The sequence below is a fragment of the Emys orbicularis genome, chromosome 1, assembly GCF_028017835.1.
Source record: "Emys orbicularis isolate rEmyOrb1 chromosome 1, rEmyOrb1.hap1, whole genome shotgun sequence".
NCBI classification, from domain to species: domain Eukaryota; kingdom Metazoa; phylum Chordata; order Testudines; family Emydidae; genus Emys; species Emys orbicularis.
Genome location: NC_088683.1, coordinates 223859770 through 223871890, shown reverse-complemented (window position 1 = coordinate 223871890; position 12121 = coordinate 223859770). Strand labels below are relative to the sequence as shown.

Below are 12121 nucleotides of genomic sequence, written 5' to 3'. Positions count from 1 at the left end.
ATGCTGAGAAAACACTGTTCTCCCTCCTTCAACTTGGAGTGTCATAGAGATGGACGGATATGTAAAATATTAAATAATAAAGGGAGGAGAATCTCAGGGCATTGTCTGGCCCAGACTTATGTAGACCAGATAGAAATGCAAAGAGCACCCACTTTGAGGGCCAATAGAGAAACCATGTCCAAACAAGCCAAATAAGGCTCCATATCCAACCATTTGTTTAATAGTTTATATGAAACTGCAGGTGATACGGAGTTGTGAGGCTGGATTGGAAATAGTCTTGTGAAATAATAGTACTTACTACTTAACGTCTTAAAGGATTGTACAAATATTAACTAATTAATCCTCACAATGCCCCTGTGAGTAAAGTAAGCGTTGTTAGCCCAATTTCACAGGGTCCAGGGAGGGAATCAAGAGGCAACAGCCTCTTGTGATTTAATGATAAACACATCATTTCCCCCCTCTATATTCTAATTAATATTCTGCTAAGCAGTTTTAATCATTGTCACAATACTCTCCCTAGCATGCTTTTCAGAATTGCAGCAGTTGCTAAGGAAGCTTTTATGGGAAGCAGTAAAACATATCTAAGCACACGTTGGAGCTAAGAGAATGCCTGAAAAAATACTGGCTTACAATTGTTTTAGCTTAAACTGCATTTTTAGCCAGTTTCACAAACAGATCCTGGCATGCAATATTGGTAGCAGAGCAACGTTTATGTTTCTAAAATGAAAATGGCTCTTTATTAAGGGAACTATTTGCAGACATGCTGCATCTGCAGCTAGCATTCTAGCCAGGTGCGCACAGACTGACTTCTTGGCACTTCCTCCAAACCCTCCCTCTTGTAACCTGTGTTCCTCCTTTCAAGTTCCATGCCGGTTGCTTCTTGAAATTTTTTTATAGTCTTAAACAAAGCTATCTTTACAATAGAAGATCAAGAATCACCCTTCCGACCAGATTTTACCTGCTGTCAATTTCTGTTACCTGTCCCATAGTCATTTTGTGCGTGAACCTTCTATTGCTGTCCAAGGTAGTTTGGTGCAAGAATCAAGTGCAAAACATCCACCAGAGATCCACAGTGAGGATAAGAGTGGATGGGAAAGGAGAAATCAGCCCTTACTTTTCTTAAAACATTTTCTTACTGAATGGTCTTAATTGTCACTAGCTAAACAAGTCATATTACTGACTGGCTGGGGCATATGTAGGACAGATAACCTTGCAAAACTGAGAAATAAAATTAATCATGGTTCAATACAACTTTCTGATCTATTGCATTTCTATAAACCATCAATTAAAAAAAATTAAGGCTTTTCTGAGCCCACTGCATAGTTGCTTTAAAACTATACAGTCCATTTCTATTAAGGTTCTCCTCATCTATTAAATCTGGTTGTCTCCTTTTCTTCCATTCCCCTCACCTGTTCTAATGCTATTGTTCTTCAGTGTCAAACCTAGCCTCCTGTCCATGGTGTTGAAGACCCAATTTGCTGCAGAAAACCTGGGAGGGGCGGGGGTGCACACCGTCAAGAACCTATGTAAAGGGCTATACAATCCCCATACACAGCACTGCTCCCCAACAGCTCTTTACGAGGCAATGTGAAGGGGGTGGTGGGGCTACGGAAAGTGAGAAGTGAGTAGGTTCACAACTATGCAGATTCATTGACCAAACCCCCCAGGCTGGGAGGACTGACTGCAGTAATAATGCTTTCATATGGTGGCCAAGGATATCACCGAAGGAGACCTCAAAGGATTTTACAAAGGAGGTAGGTATCACATGTGGGAACTGAGGCACAGTACGATGAAATGACTTGCCCATGGTCACACACCAGGCCAGTAGTAGCGCTTGGAATAGAACCCAATCCAGTTCTCTCTTCACTCAGCTATGATGTTCCACAGTCTTGGGGAACAGATTCCATCTCCCTCCATCCCGTCAGAGATCCCTAACACACAGCTGCTTACTTCAATTATCTATCGACACCCCTTAGCCAGAGCCAATGTGAGATTTTAATGTAAAATGAAATCTGCAAGCTGGGCCAGCCACAGGAGCAGGAGAGGTGGAGTGCTTGAGAAACCTATGGACACAGCACTGATTCCAGCTACAAATAATGGCCAGTAAAAAAAAAAAAAAAAAAATTATAAAGGCTTTTTCTGCTCCCTTTTTAACCAAATGTATCTGAGAAAGCTACCTGAGGTCATAGGGGAAGAGTGCAGTACGCAATTGTACCAGCAACCCTTTGTGAGGGGGACTGGCCTTTGAAACCTAACCTAGGTTATGTGACTTAAGTGAAGAAGTTTCAATTTCTTGTCAGAACTTCTGTGTCACACCTTTGTTTTACAGTAATGGAGAAGTAAGAGCTGGCTCCATGCAGCAGCCCCAGAATTGCTAGATTAGCCCTCACTGTCAGCGCTTGCCAAAGATTGATTAGTAATGATACTGTAATGTTTGACTAATATGGTGTTAATCTGTTCATTTTTGACAATGAATTCCTCAAGGAATCAACACATAATTAACCCATTGGTCACTGCGTATTGTGTGTTCTCCTCTGTTCCCAATCCGCCGAGGTTGCGAGTCTGTTACATCACCCATTTTGACAGCCTGGGGCTTTAGCTCAATCATAGAGGCTCATGCTTTTAGCTCACTACAAGGTAATAGTTATCAAACACAGTGAGCGTTTCACTTAACACTTGCAAATTACCAGATAGTAGATTCTGAGGCCTTAGGAAATTCTAGAGAGACGTGCACACATTGATGTAGGCTGGGAAGAGGGAAAAGTCTCATGTGCCTGAAACAGTCTGCTCCAGAGAGCTGTGGGAGGAAGGTTTAATTGCTTCCCTCTTCTGCAGTTCATTGTGTTATGATAGCTGCTCATGATAAAGAGGCTTTTGACATCACAATGGTTTACATTTTTCTCACAGGGCCCAATCCAGCTCCCATTAAAGACAAATACAAAGAGTCCCATTCACTTCAGAGTTGGACTGGATCCACTGCCTCGGAACCCACAGATCACACGGCAAATCATTTGTCTGACATGGAGGAGACATAGGTGCAAGAGAGCAGACACAGCAGATCTAGTGAGTCACCGAGCATCACAACAGTAACAGAAGCCAGCAAGGCACTGAAAGGATTGATTTTTTTTTAAAATAGATGTAAGCTGTAGAAAAAGAGCAACATCCTATCATGATAACCTTCATTTAGACTGGCAGGTGGAATATTCTGTCAATTGTCTGACTTCAAGGTGGCATGTGAAGGGGGGGAAATGGGTTTGTGTTCTTTATTTTTGTTGCTTTTTGATGCATAAAGAAGGCTTGAAAATTATATTTGTTTTTTCCTCTTACTGATTTTTGTAATAGAAATTGAGGCCTTTTCTGCCTATATTCCATGGCAGACGCTCTGGATGAACATACCTAGGGTAGAGGTAGTCCAATATGGACCTCCCAATGCAGATCTAGTTTACCTGGGTACTGATTAGATGCTATGGTGCTGGGTACTAGAGCAATAAACAGTTTTTGAAATATATTTAAATATCTTTTTCCTAAAGAAAAGGAGAGGGAAAACTGCTGGGAAATAAAATAAACTCGGGGCTTGTATAAAAGTTGATGTTCCTTACAGCAATGGGAACTATGCCCATGCTGCACATTGATCAGATTTTCAAAAGAGCTCAACTTGCTCTTAGTAGGAGCGCTTCAGTGTTCAGCACTTTTGAAAATCCAGCTAGACATCTAGGTGTCTGACTGGGATCTGAGCTCTTCTGAAAACCTGGCCCATTGTGTTTGTACATGCTACGCTCACCAAAACTATGCGAAAAGAACAGTATTGAGGTTACAAAGTCAAGCACTTAAAAGTTAGGAAATGCCAGAATTAAGGTCGTCTGTTCAATCTTAATTCAGATCTCTCGTTCCGTGGAGATAGTTCAATTCCTATGAAATTCTGCCAGAAACCAGGCAGGTTTCCAACAGAAGCCTTCCTGTCATGCAGATTTTGGAACCTTTCTGGTTTCCTGCCACCTCTCCCACTGGCTCCTCAGCAGCCCATGTGGTGGACTGACAGGGAACCAAGAGCCTGGGAGCTCCAGCTCTCAGTTCCTTAGCAATCCAGGCTTCCAGACTCCCCAGCGTGTCAAATTTCAAGTCCTTGCTCCAAAGTATAAGGGCACAAGAGCTTCTCAAAGAAACGGTCACCAGAATTTATTAACATGGGCAAAACAACATGCATTTCCCTCACCTTTTTCTTGGAAATGGCCAAACTGTTTTGGCTGAAATGTTTCAAAAAATTCAGCCTGAGGCGGATACCTTGCATGGAAAGCTTCAGCATATGATTACGGTTTGACAAAAAGCAACCAAAAACCATGGTCTTATAATGGGAAGTGTCAGGCAACCTTCATAGTAGGTGGTGCTATCAGTTCTGCCTATAATATCATTGTGTAATGTATTGTATACCTTTAACAGCATACACATACAAATCCATACTCACTCATTAGCTATCTATCATAAACTAAACAGTTAACAAGAAAAAAAAAAGAAAAGAAAAACAAGATTAGAAAATACTATATTCTGCAGTGGTCTTGATTCAATATTGGGTTATACCTATGGCAGCAAGGCCCTGGTGGTGAAAAGTCGGCCTTAGGAGGGGTGAGGACTGCAGTGGCACAACCACCAGTGGCCCCAAAGAGAACAGTGTAGTCGAGGTCCGGATATGGTCAGGACAGCTGGTGGGCGCACTGTAGGGTGACCAGATATCCCGATTTTATAGGGGCAGTCCTGATATTTGGGGCTTTTTTTATATGGGCTCCTATTACCCCCCAACCCCCATCCCGATTTCTCACACTTGCTGTCTGGTCACCCTAGCGCACTGATTTAGTGGGAGACAGCTACCAAACCCTGATCAGTCACAACATGCCCTGACAGACTCCATTAAGGCCACCAAACTGAGTCCCTGATAGACCAAGGAAGGGAGCAAATTCCACGCTCTGGGACTCTACACTGAGAACACCTAGACTCCTATCCTCACACCTCAGGAATGAAAGCTATGCTCAGCTGGTCTCAATTGTTACCATGGGCATTGAGGAAGAGGCAGAGCTTGATTCTTCACTGCCTTACGCCTGTGCAAAGTGGCTGAAAAGTGTCACCAGATCAGATTAATCCACTCACTTACACCAGCAATGTGTTTTACACCTGCAAATGTAAATGGTGCAAGGCAGTGGAGAATCAAGCCTGCCATCTCTGTGGCAAGAACGGTTACTATTTGCTCCATTTAAAATTAAGGTTCCTTTCTGTTTTAGATGTTTGAGCTACACTATGGTTGGAGAGGGAATGAGAAGAGGGGCTCACACTCAAAGTTAGACATGAATGAGCTTCTCTCTCGTTTATCCTAAGGCCGCATTACACTCCTTTAAGGCCCCATTGCAGTGCCAGAGTCATGTAACGGGGCTTTGGGGTAAATGCGTATCTGGTCCTAATGATTTTTAATTGCTAACCGTACGCTTTCCCCATAACAGGAGTCACACTTGTGGGTCAGAATAGAGCTGCACCTTAGCCCAGGGAAAACAGGTGCCTGAATGTTGGCCATGGTACTATAGGTACATGGGAAGTAAACTCCTTTCGCAGCATTTCAATACTGCTTACGAACCACCGCAAATCAAAACAGTAATCCAAGCAGGAATGTTTACTGGCAAACTGAATGGCTTCCGGAAGGTTACAGTTGTAACCTATTTTTGTTTACCCAGCCCGGGTCATCACCGGTGGTTTCAAGATGCGAATCTTTTTGCTGAAGTCAGCAGCACTTACTTGTTGACAGGCCAGACGGGAATGTGCATTAATCTCTGTTTTCCCTCCTCCAGCGGGTGTGGTTACAAGGCGGTAACATACATAGATGGGCTTTAAATAAAGGCTGAAATGGAGAGAGTTAAAACAGAAAATTGCCCTCACCTGCTTCCTTTATGTGCTTGTACACATCATCTGAGCCAGCGGAAGAGTATGGAATGTCATCATGGGCTACAAAATCAATCTGCAAAAGTTACAGGAGAAGAAACAATCAGATGCAGCCATCAGGGAATCTGCATTGGTTTTGGAAGGCCAGTTTCTTTTCTGAACTGCGTCTGCCTGCCTTTGAAAGTATCATCTGAAAGGTACTATTTAAAACATTGCACTAGGGCGGGGGCTGCAACAGAGCACACCATGTGGAATTATGGTAGAACTCTGGACTTTTGGCTCCAAGAGTACAGGTATAACATACCCTTGCTTTGTGTGTGATGTCGTCCTCTATGCACAAAGGATAAGGGACCTACTGCTGCTACTGTTACCTACAGGAGATCTCCTTTAACTCAAGTGGCAGACAGTTGACTTTTAAAACTGAAGGAGCAGGGTTTCTATTCCCAGCTTCCCATATTTGTGTGTATGCGTTTTGTTTATTTAGAAACTGTCTATCAAACTGTAGATTCATTACAAAGAACTATTTCATTTGAGCTAAAGTAAATTCCAGTGAGCTGTAGCTGCATTTGGGTTTATATACACTGTAGGGCAGTCAGTAGGGTGCACTTCACCAGGTCTGAAGTTCTATCCATTAGAGGACAGTGGCACACGTACATACTTTTGGCTGATGATGGCATTCACTGAAATCATTGGGAGATTTGCCCTTGATTCGGTGGGAGCAGCAGGAGCAGGACTTTAGTCAGTATGTATGGACCAGATTGTTAAAGTCCATTCCCCCTTTCTGCACCTGCATTTTGTGGGTGCAGTTCAGGGACATTTCATCATTTCAGAAAAATTCAGCGGCAGGGGGACAAGTTCTATCAGTATATAGAAGATTATATGTGGTTGTATTATATCCTGCAAAATCTGGGGGGACGGAAAACAAAAGTGGAGCTCATAGAGCTATGAAAAAGTTTGAGGAGGTCAAACCAAGGTCGAGGAGAGCAGTTGCCCTCCTTACCCCATAGCAAATGATGACCCTGGTGCAACTGATTCTTTAGCAGCTCTATGCCACCTGAAGATCCCCCTATGCAAATCAGCCCAAGCACACCAAGCAACCAGGCCCCAGATTTTCCCTAAAGAGAGACTGAGCACTGCTCTACCCTACAGAGTTAGGTCCCTACAAGGCAGTTTACATCAACCCAACACTGTAAGTGTCTACGCTAAAATTTTGCTCCTCCCAACATAACTCGCCCGATATTCCGACTTAATAGCTCCACCTCCACGAGGGGCATAGAGTCAGTGTCGATGTAGTTAGGTTGATGCTGTGTCAGTGTAAACACTGTGTTACATCGACTGTTGCTAGCTTTCAGAAGCTGCCCCACAATGCCCCGCACGGACGGTTCAATTGGTTCAAGTGCTCCTGGTAAGGATGCGCACCACTGACAGAAGGAGCAAAGTGTAGAAACGCACAAGCAATGTAATTACTGGATGCTGACGTAAATTAGATTGACTTAATTTTGTAGTGTAAACATGGTCATATGTAGTTTATTGCTAGACTAGTCCCTTATATCTGCCCCTGAACATTAACACAAAAGAGTATTCTTATTTGTTACAGTTAGGCTAACAAAAATTATCTAATCATTATCCACTTGATTAATCCAGATGAGGGATGCCACCATGATCTCTTGTCCTATTGCTTTGATCCAAATCCTAAAAAATGCTAACTCTGTTCTTAGTACTGTGACAAAGTTCCTCCTCTATCTTGGTGGGTCCTGCGCTTATTGGCAGATTTTCCTGCCTCAGAGATTCACCATGTGGGTTGGGAAACAGCCGAGAGACCTTCCCCTCTGGAAGAACCCACAGTCCAGGTCAATTGGGAGGAACCCAGGCCCGCCCTCTACTCCAGGTTCCAGCCCAGGGCCCTGTGGACTGCAGCTGTTTATAGTGCCTCCTGTAACTGCTGCATGACAGCTACAACTCCCTGGGCTACTTCCCCATGGCCTCCTCCAAACACCTTCCTTATTCTCACCACAGGACCTTCCTCCTGGTGTCTGATAACACTTGTGCTCCTCAGTCCTCCAGCAGCACACCCTCTCACTCTCAGCTCCTTGCGCCTCTTGCTCCCAGCTCCTCACACTCACACCACAAACTGAAGTGAGCTCCTTTTAAAACCCAGGTGCCCTGATTAGCCTGCCTTAATTGATTCTAGCAGCTTCTTCTTAATTGGCTCCAGGTGTCCTAATTAGCCTGCCTGCCTTAACTGGTTCTAGCAGGTTCCTGATTACTCTAGTGCAGCCCCTTCTCTGGTCACTCAGGGAACAGAAAACTACTCATCCAGTGACCAGTATATTTGCCCTCTACCAGACTCCTGTACCCCACTGGTCTGGGTCTGTCACAGTACTTGTTTGGTGGATCTCACTTGCCATGGCATCAAGAAGATAACATACACTTCATGTATATTATAGCCTTGGGAGTTAGACTTTAACTATATGAAATAACAACTGGGTGCCTCTGAATAAGGGAGTACCTGGCAAGTTGTGGGTATTTTTAATCCTTAGTCACTTTCTAACCCATGGGAAGTCTCATGATGTAAATCCCTGATATATGCTTAGCTCCAAAAGGCAGGAGATCTGAGAAGAGTGTCCTGTTCACAGGTCAATGAGTTAAGTTTGCATTATTGACGTGCTGGTACTTTGTCAGTCTCCAAAAAACATAATACGTGCCCACTTCCACTTACATCAAAAAGAGCCAGAGAACAGAAAGTTTTCTGATTTAGAACTGGCAGGTGATTTGTAATAATTGGCTGTTGGGAGTTGAATTAACTTAATTTATTCCAGCTAATAGAATCTCGTATCCTTGTTATGTGTTCCCAGCAGTTAATTTACAGAAGAAAGGGATGGGGTTTGGAGAAGAATGGTACCTTATGTTTTTCTAGGAACTCCGGTGTGAGCGTCCATGGAGCATCTCTGATGACTTCATCTACGTAGCGACAGTGTCTGAGTGCCTCATACCGCTCGGTTTCATTCATTACAGTGAAGCCTTTGAACTTGTGGGTTAGATCATCACTGCAAACTGACATAAGAACAATCAACAAAATATTTCTATGTTAACTTTGCACAATTAGCGCATCTGGTTGGTAAGAACTTTCTGATCAATATCCGTATTTTAAAGTTGTTTGTTGAGTTACATTCCATTTTCAAACCAAATAAAGATGTGCCTCTTTCTGTCTTTGAAACGGAGACCAGAAGTGCATGCTAAATAGGAGGAATGATCTGCAAAGTTCCAGAAATTTGCTTACACATCTCTAAATCACTGTTGGACAGTTATATTGAAACCAGCACAAATTAATAACACACAAGTGCAGTCATAGTGGCCTGGGCTATGGATTTAGCAGATTTCACAGCATGTGAGGTTTGGCCTGATCCGTATTCAAACAGGAAATCTCTGATGAAAACCCAGTTGTGGGATTGTAAGAGACAGTGTGCTCTGGAGGAATGTTGCATAGGATGTGGACTCAGGAAATTTTATATTCTAATCCTGGTTTTTAATAAACTGGGAAATAAGGCCTATATCCTGGGGCTGTTGTGTAGATTAGTTAATGTTTGTACAGCATTCTGAAGGTGTAAAGAACTATACAAATGTTAAATCTTATTACTGCTGCAGGAAGGGTTATTGATGACCCAGCAGCTGGACACGCTCCCCTCTGTATCAGCGCTGATCTAACACTCCAGTGTGGTGCTAGTGCAGGGGTGTGCAAACTTTTTGACCCAAAGGCCACATCTGGGTATGGAAATTGCATGGCGGGCTATGAATGCTCATGAAATTGGGAGTTGGGGTGTGGGAGGGGGTGAGGGATCCGGTTGGGGGTGCGGGCTCTGGGGTGGGGCCAGAAATGAGGAGTTCAGGGTGCGGGAGGAGGCTCCAGGCTGGGGCAGGAGGTTGCGGTGCAGGGGGGTGTGTGCGGCTCTGGCTGGGGCTCTGGGTGTGGTTCGGGGTGCAGGAGGGTGCTCCGGGCTGGGACCGAGAGGTTTGGAGGGTGGGAGGGGAGTCAGGGATGGGGCAGGGGGTTGAGGCATGGGAGGAGGTAAAGGCTCCGAGCGGCACTTACTTCAAGCAGCTCCCAGAAGCAGCGGCATGTCCTCCCTCCGGCTCCTATGCGGAGGTGCAGCCAGGCAGCTCTGCGTGCTGCCCCGTCCGCAGGTGCCGCCCTTGCAGCTCCCATTGGCTGTGGTTCCCGGCCAATGGGAGCTACGGAGGCAGCGCTTGGGGCGGGGGCAGCGTGCGGAGCCCCCTGGCTGCCCCTACGTGTAGGAGCTGGAGAGGGGACAGCTTCCAGACTCCTGCTTCCAGGAGCCACAGCACACATGGAGCGGGGCAAGCCCTGGACCCCGCTCCCTGGCTGGAGCACCGGAGCAGGGAAAGCCTTGGACCCTGCTCCCCAGCAGGAGCTTGAGGGCCAGATTAAAACATCTGAAGGGCCGGATGCAGCCCCCAGACCGCAGTTTACCCACCCCTGTGCTAGTGGATGCTCTTCTACTGAAGGTGTCATCTTTTGAATAAGATGTAAAATAGAGGTATTTCCTTTAATTGTGCCTGTCCACTTATGGTACACACCTGTCAGCCACCAAGGGCTTCTTTCTGGTTACCACACTCTCCTGGGCCTACTGGTTTGCAATGTATTTATAAGCAGGGCTGGCTCCAGGTTTTTTGCCGCCCCAAGCAACAAAAAAAAAGCTGAAGCAACAAAAAAAAAACCACCCCAAAATCAAAAAACGGAGTGCCGCCCCTTGAAAAGTGTCACTCCAAGCACATGCTTGGGACGCTGGTGCCTAGAGCCGGCCCTGTTTATAAGATCTAGTTAGTGAATTACTTAAAAAAAAAAAATCTTAACTCCAAATAAATATTTCCACAACAAGAAATAAGACAACAAGATGCACACACTGAGACATGTGACACCAGACTCTGGTGCAGCGCAAATTTTATGTGGGGATTGATGGTTGACAGTTTAACTAGACTGGGAACTGTGCATATGCAGCTGAGGACAGAGTTTGACTTGATTCTTACTTTGTTTGACATAATTTTAAGATGGACTATTTGTTATGGTGTAAAATACCATCAAAACAGGAAGTAGTGCTCAAAGTCAGAGTGTATAAACAGCTGCAGCTGAGAACATGGCAATACTGCTCCTCTGCTACTTCAGAAGAGAGGCAAAAATCCAGTAAATAGATGTGCTCTTACCTCCTACTAATAAGTAGCTATTTGGGAAGAGAGTTTTGGCTTGCATAAGAGCTCTAGCATGGCCGGAGTGGAAGAGGTCAAATATCCCATCTGCATACACTCTAACTGGTCTGTCAACTGTGGGGAAAGAAACACAAAAACAATTTGACTGGAGGATAGCTAATGTGATGACAACTTTTAAAAAGGGCTCCAGAGGTGATCCCATCAATTGCAGGTCGGTAAGTCTGACTTTAGTACTGGGCAAACTGGTTGAAACTATAGTAAAGAACAAAATTGTCAGATGCATAGATGAACATAATTTGTTGGGGAAGAGTCAACATGGTTTTTGAGAGGGTCAACAAGCATGTGGACAAGGAGGATCCAGTGGATATAGTGTACTTAGATTTTCAGAAAGCCTTTGACAAGGTCCCTCACCAAAGGCTCTTAAGCAAAGTAAGCTGTCATGGGATAAGAGGGAAGGTCCTCTCATGGATTGGTGACTGGCTAAAAGACAGGAAACAAAGGGTAGGAAAAGATGGTCAGTTTTCAGAGTGGATAGCGGTAAATAGTGGTGTCCCCCAGGGGTCTGTACTGGGATCAGGCCTATTCAACATATTCATAAATGATCTGGAAAAAGGAATAAACCGTGAGGTGGCAAAATTTGCAAATGATACAAAATAGCTCAAGATAGTTAAGTCCCAGGCAGACTGCGAAGAGCTACAAAAGGATCTCTCAAAACTGGGTGACTGGGCAACAAAATGGCAGACAAAATTCAATGTTGATAGATGCAAAGTAATGCACATTGGAAAACATAATCCCAACCACCAGGAGCGGCGCCAGGGTTTCTGCCGCCCTAGGCGGCAGCGCTCCTCCTCTGAGCATTCGGCGGCGAGGGTCCTTCTGCTCCGAGTCTTCGGGGCACTTTGGCGGCGGGTCCCAGAGCGAGTGAAGGACCTGCCGCCGAATTTCCGCCGAAGACCTGGAGCGGAAGGACCCCCCGCCG

General features: G+C 44.9%; 1 protein-coding gene across 2 annotated transcripts in view; it reads right to left on the bottom strand.

Annotated features, from left to right (window-relative positions):
- Nucleotides 1-12121, bottom strand: part of PCYT1B (phosphate cytidylyltransferase 1B, choline) — a 60153-nt gene that overhangs the window by 13241 nt on the left and 34791 nt on the right. For both annotated transcript variants that reach the window (XM_065421673.1, XM_065421680.1), the window contains exons 3-5: nucleotides 11140-11256; nucleotides 8822-8973; nucleotides 5917-5995 (exon numbers count right to left, since the gene is read on the bottom strand). In XM_065421673.1, coding sequence (XP_065277745.1) covers nucleotides 5917-5995; nucleotides 8822-8973; nucleotides 11140-11256 — 348 coding nt within the window. The remainder of the gene's footprint in view (nucleotides 1-5916; nucleotides 5996-8821; nucleotides 8974-11139; nucleotides 11257-12121) is intronic.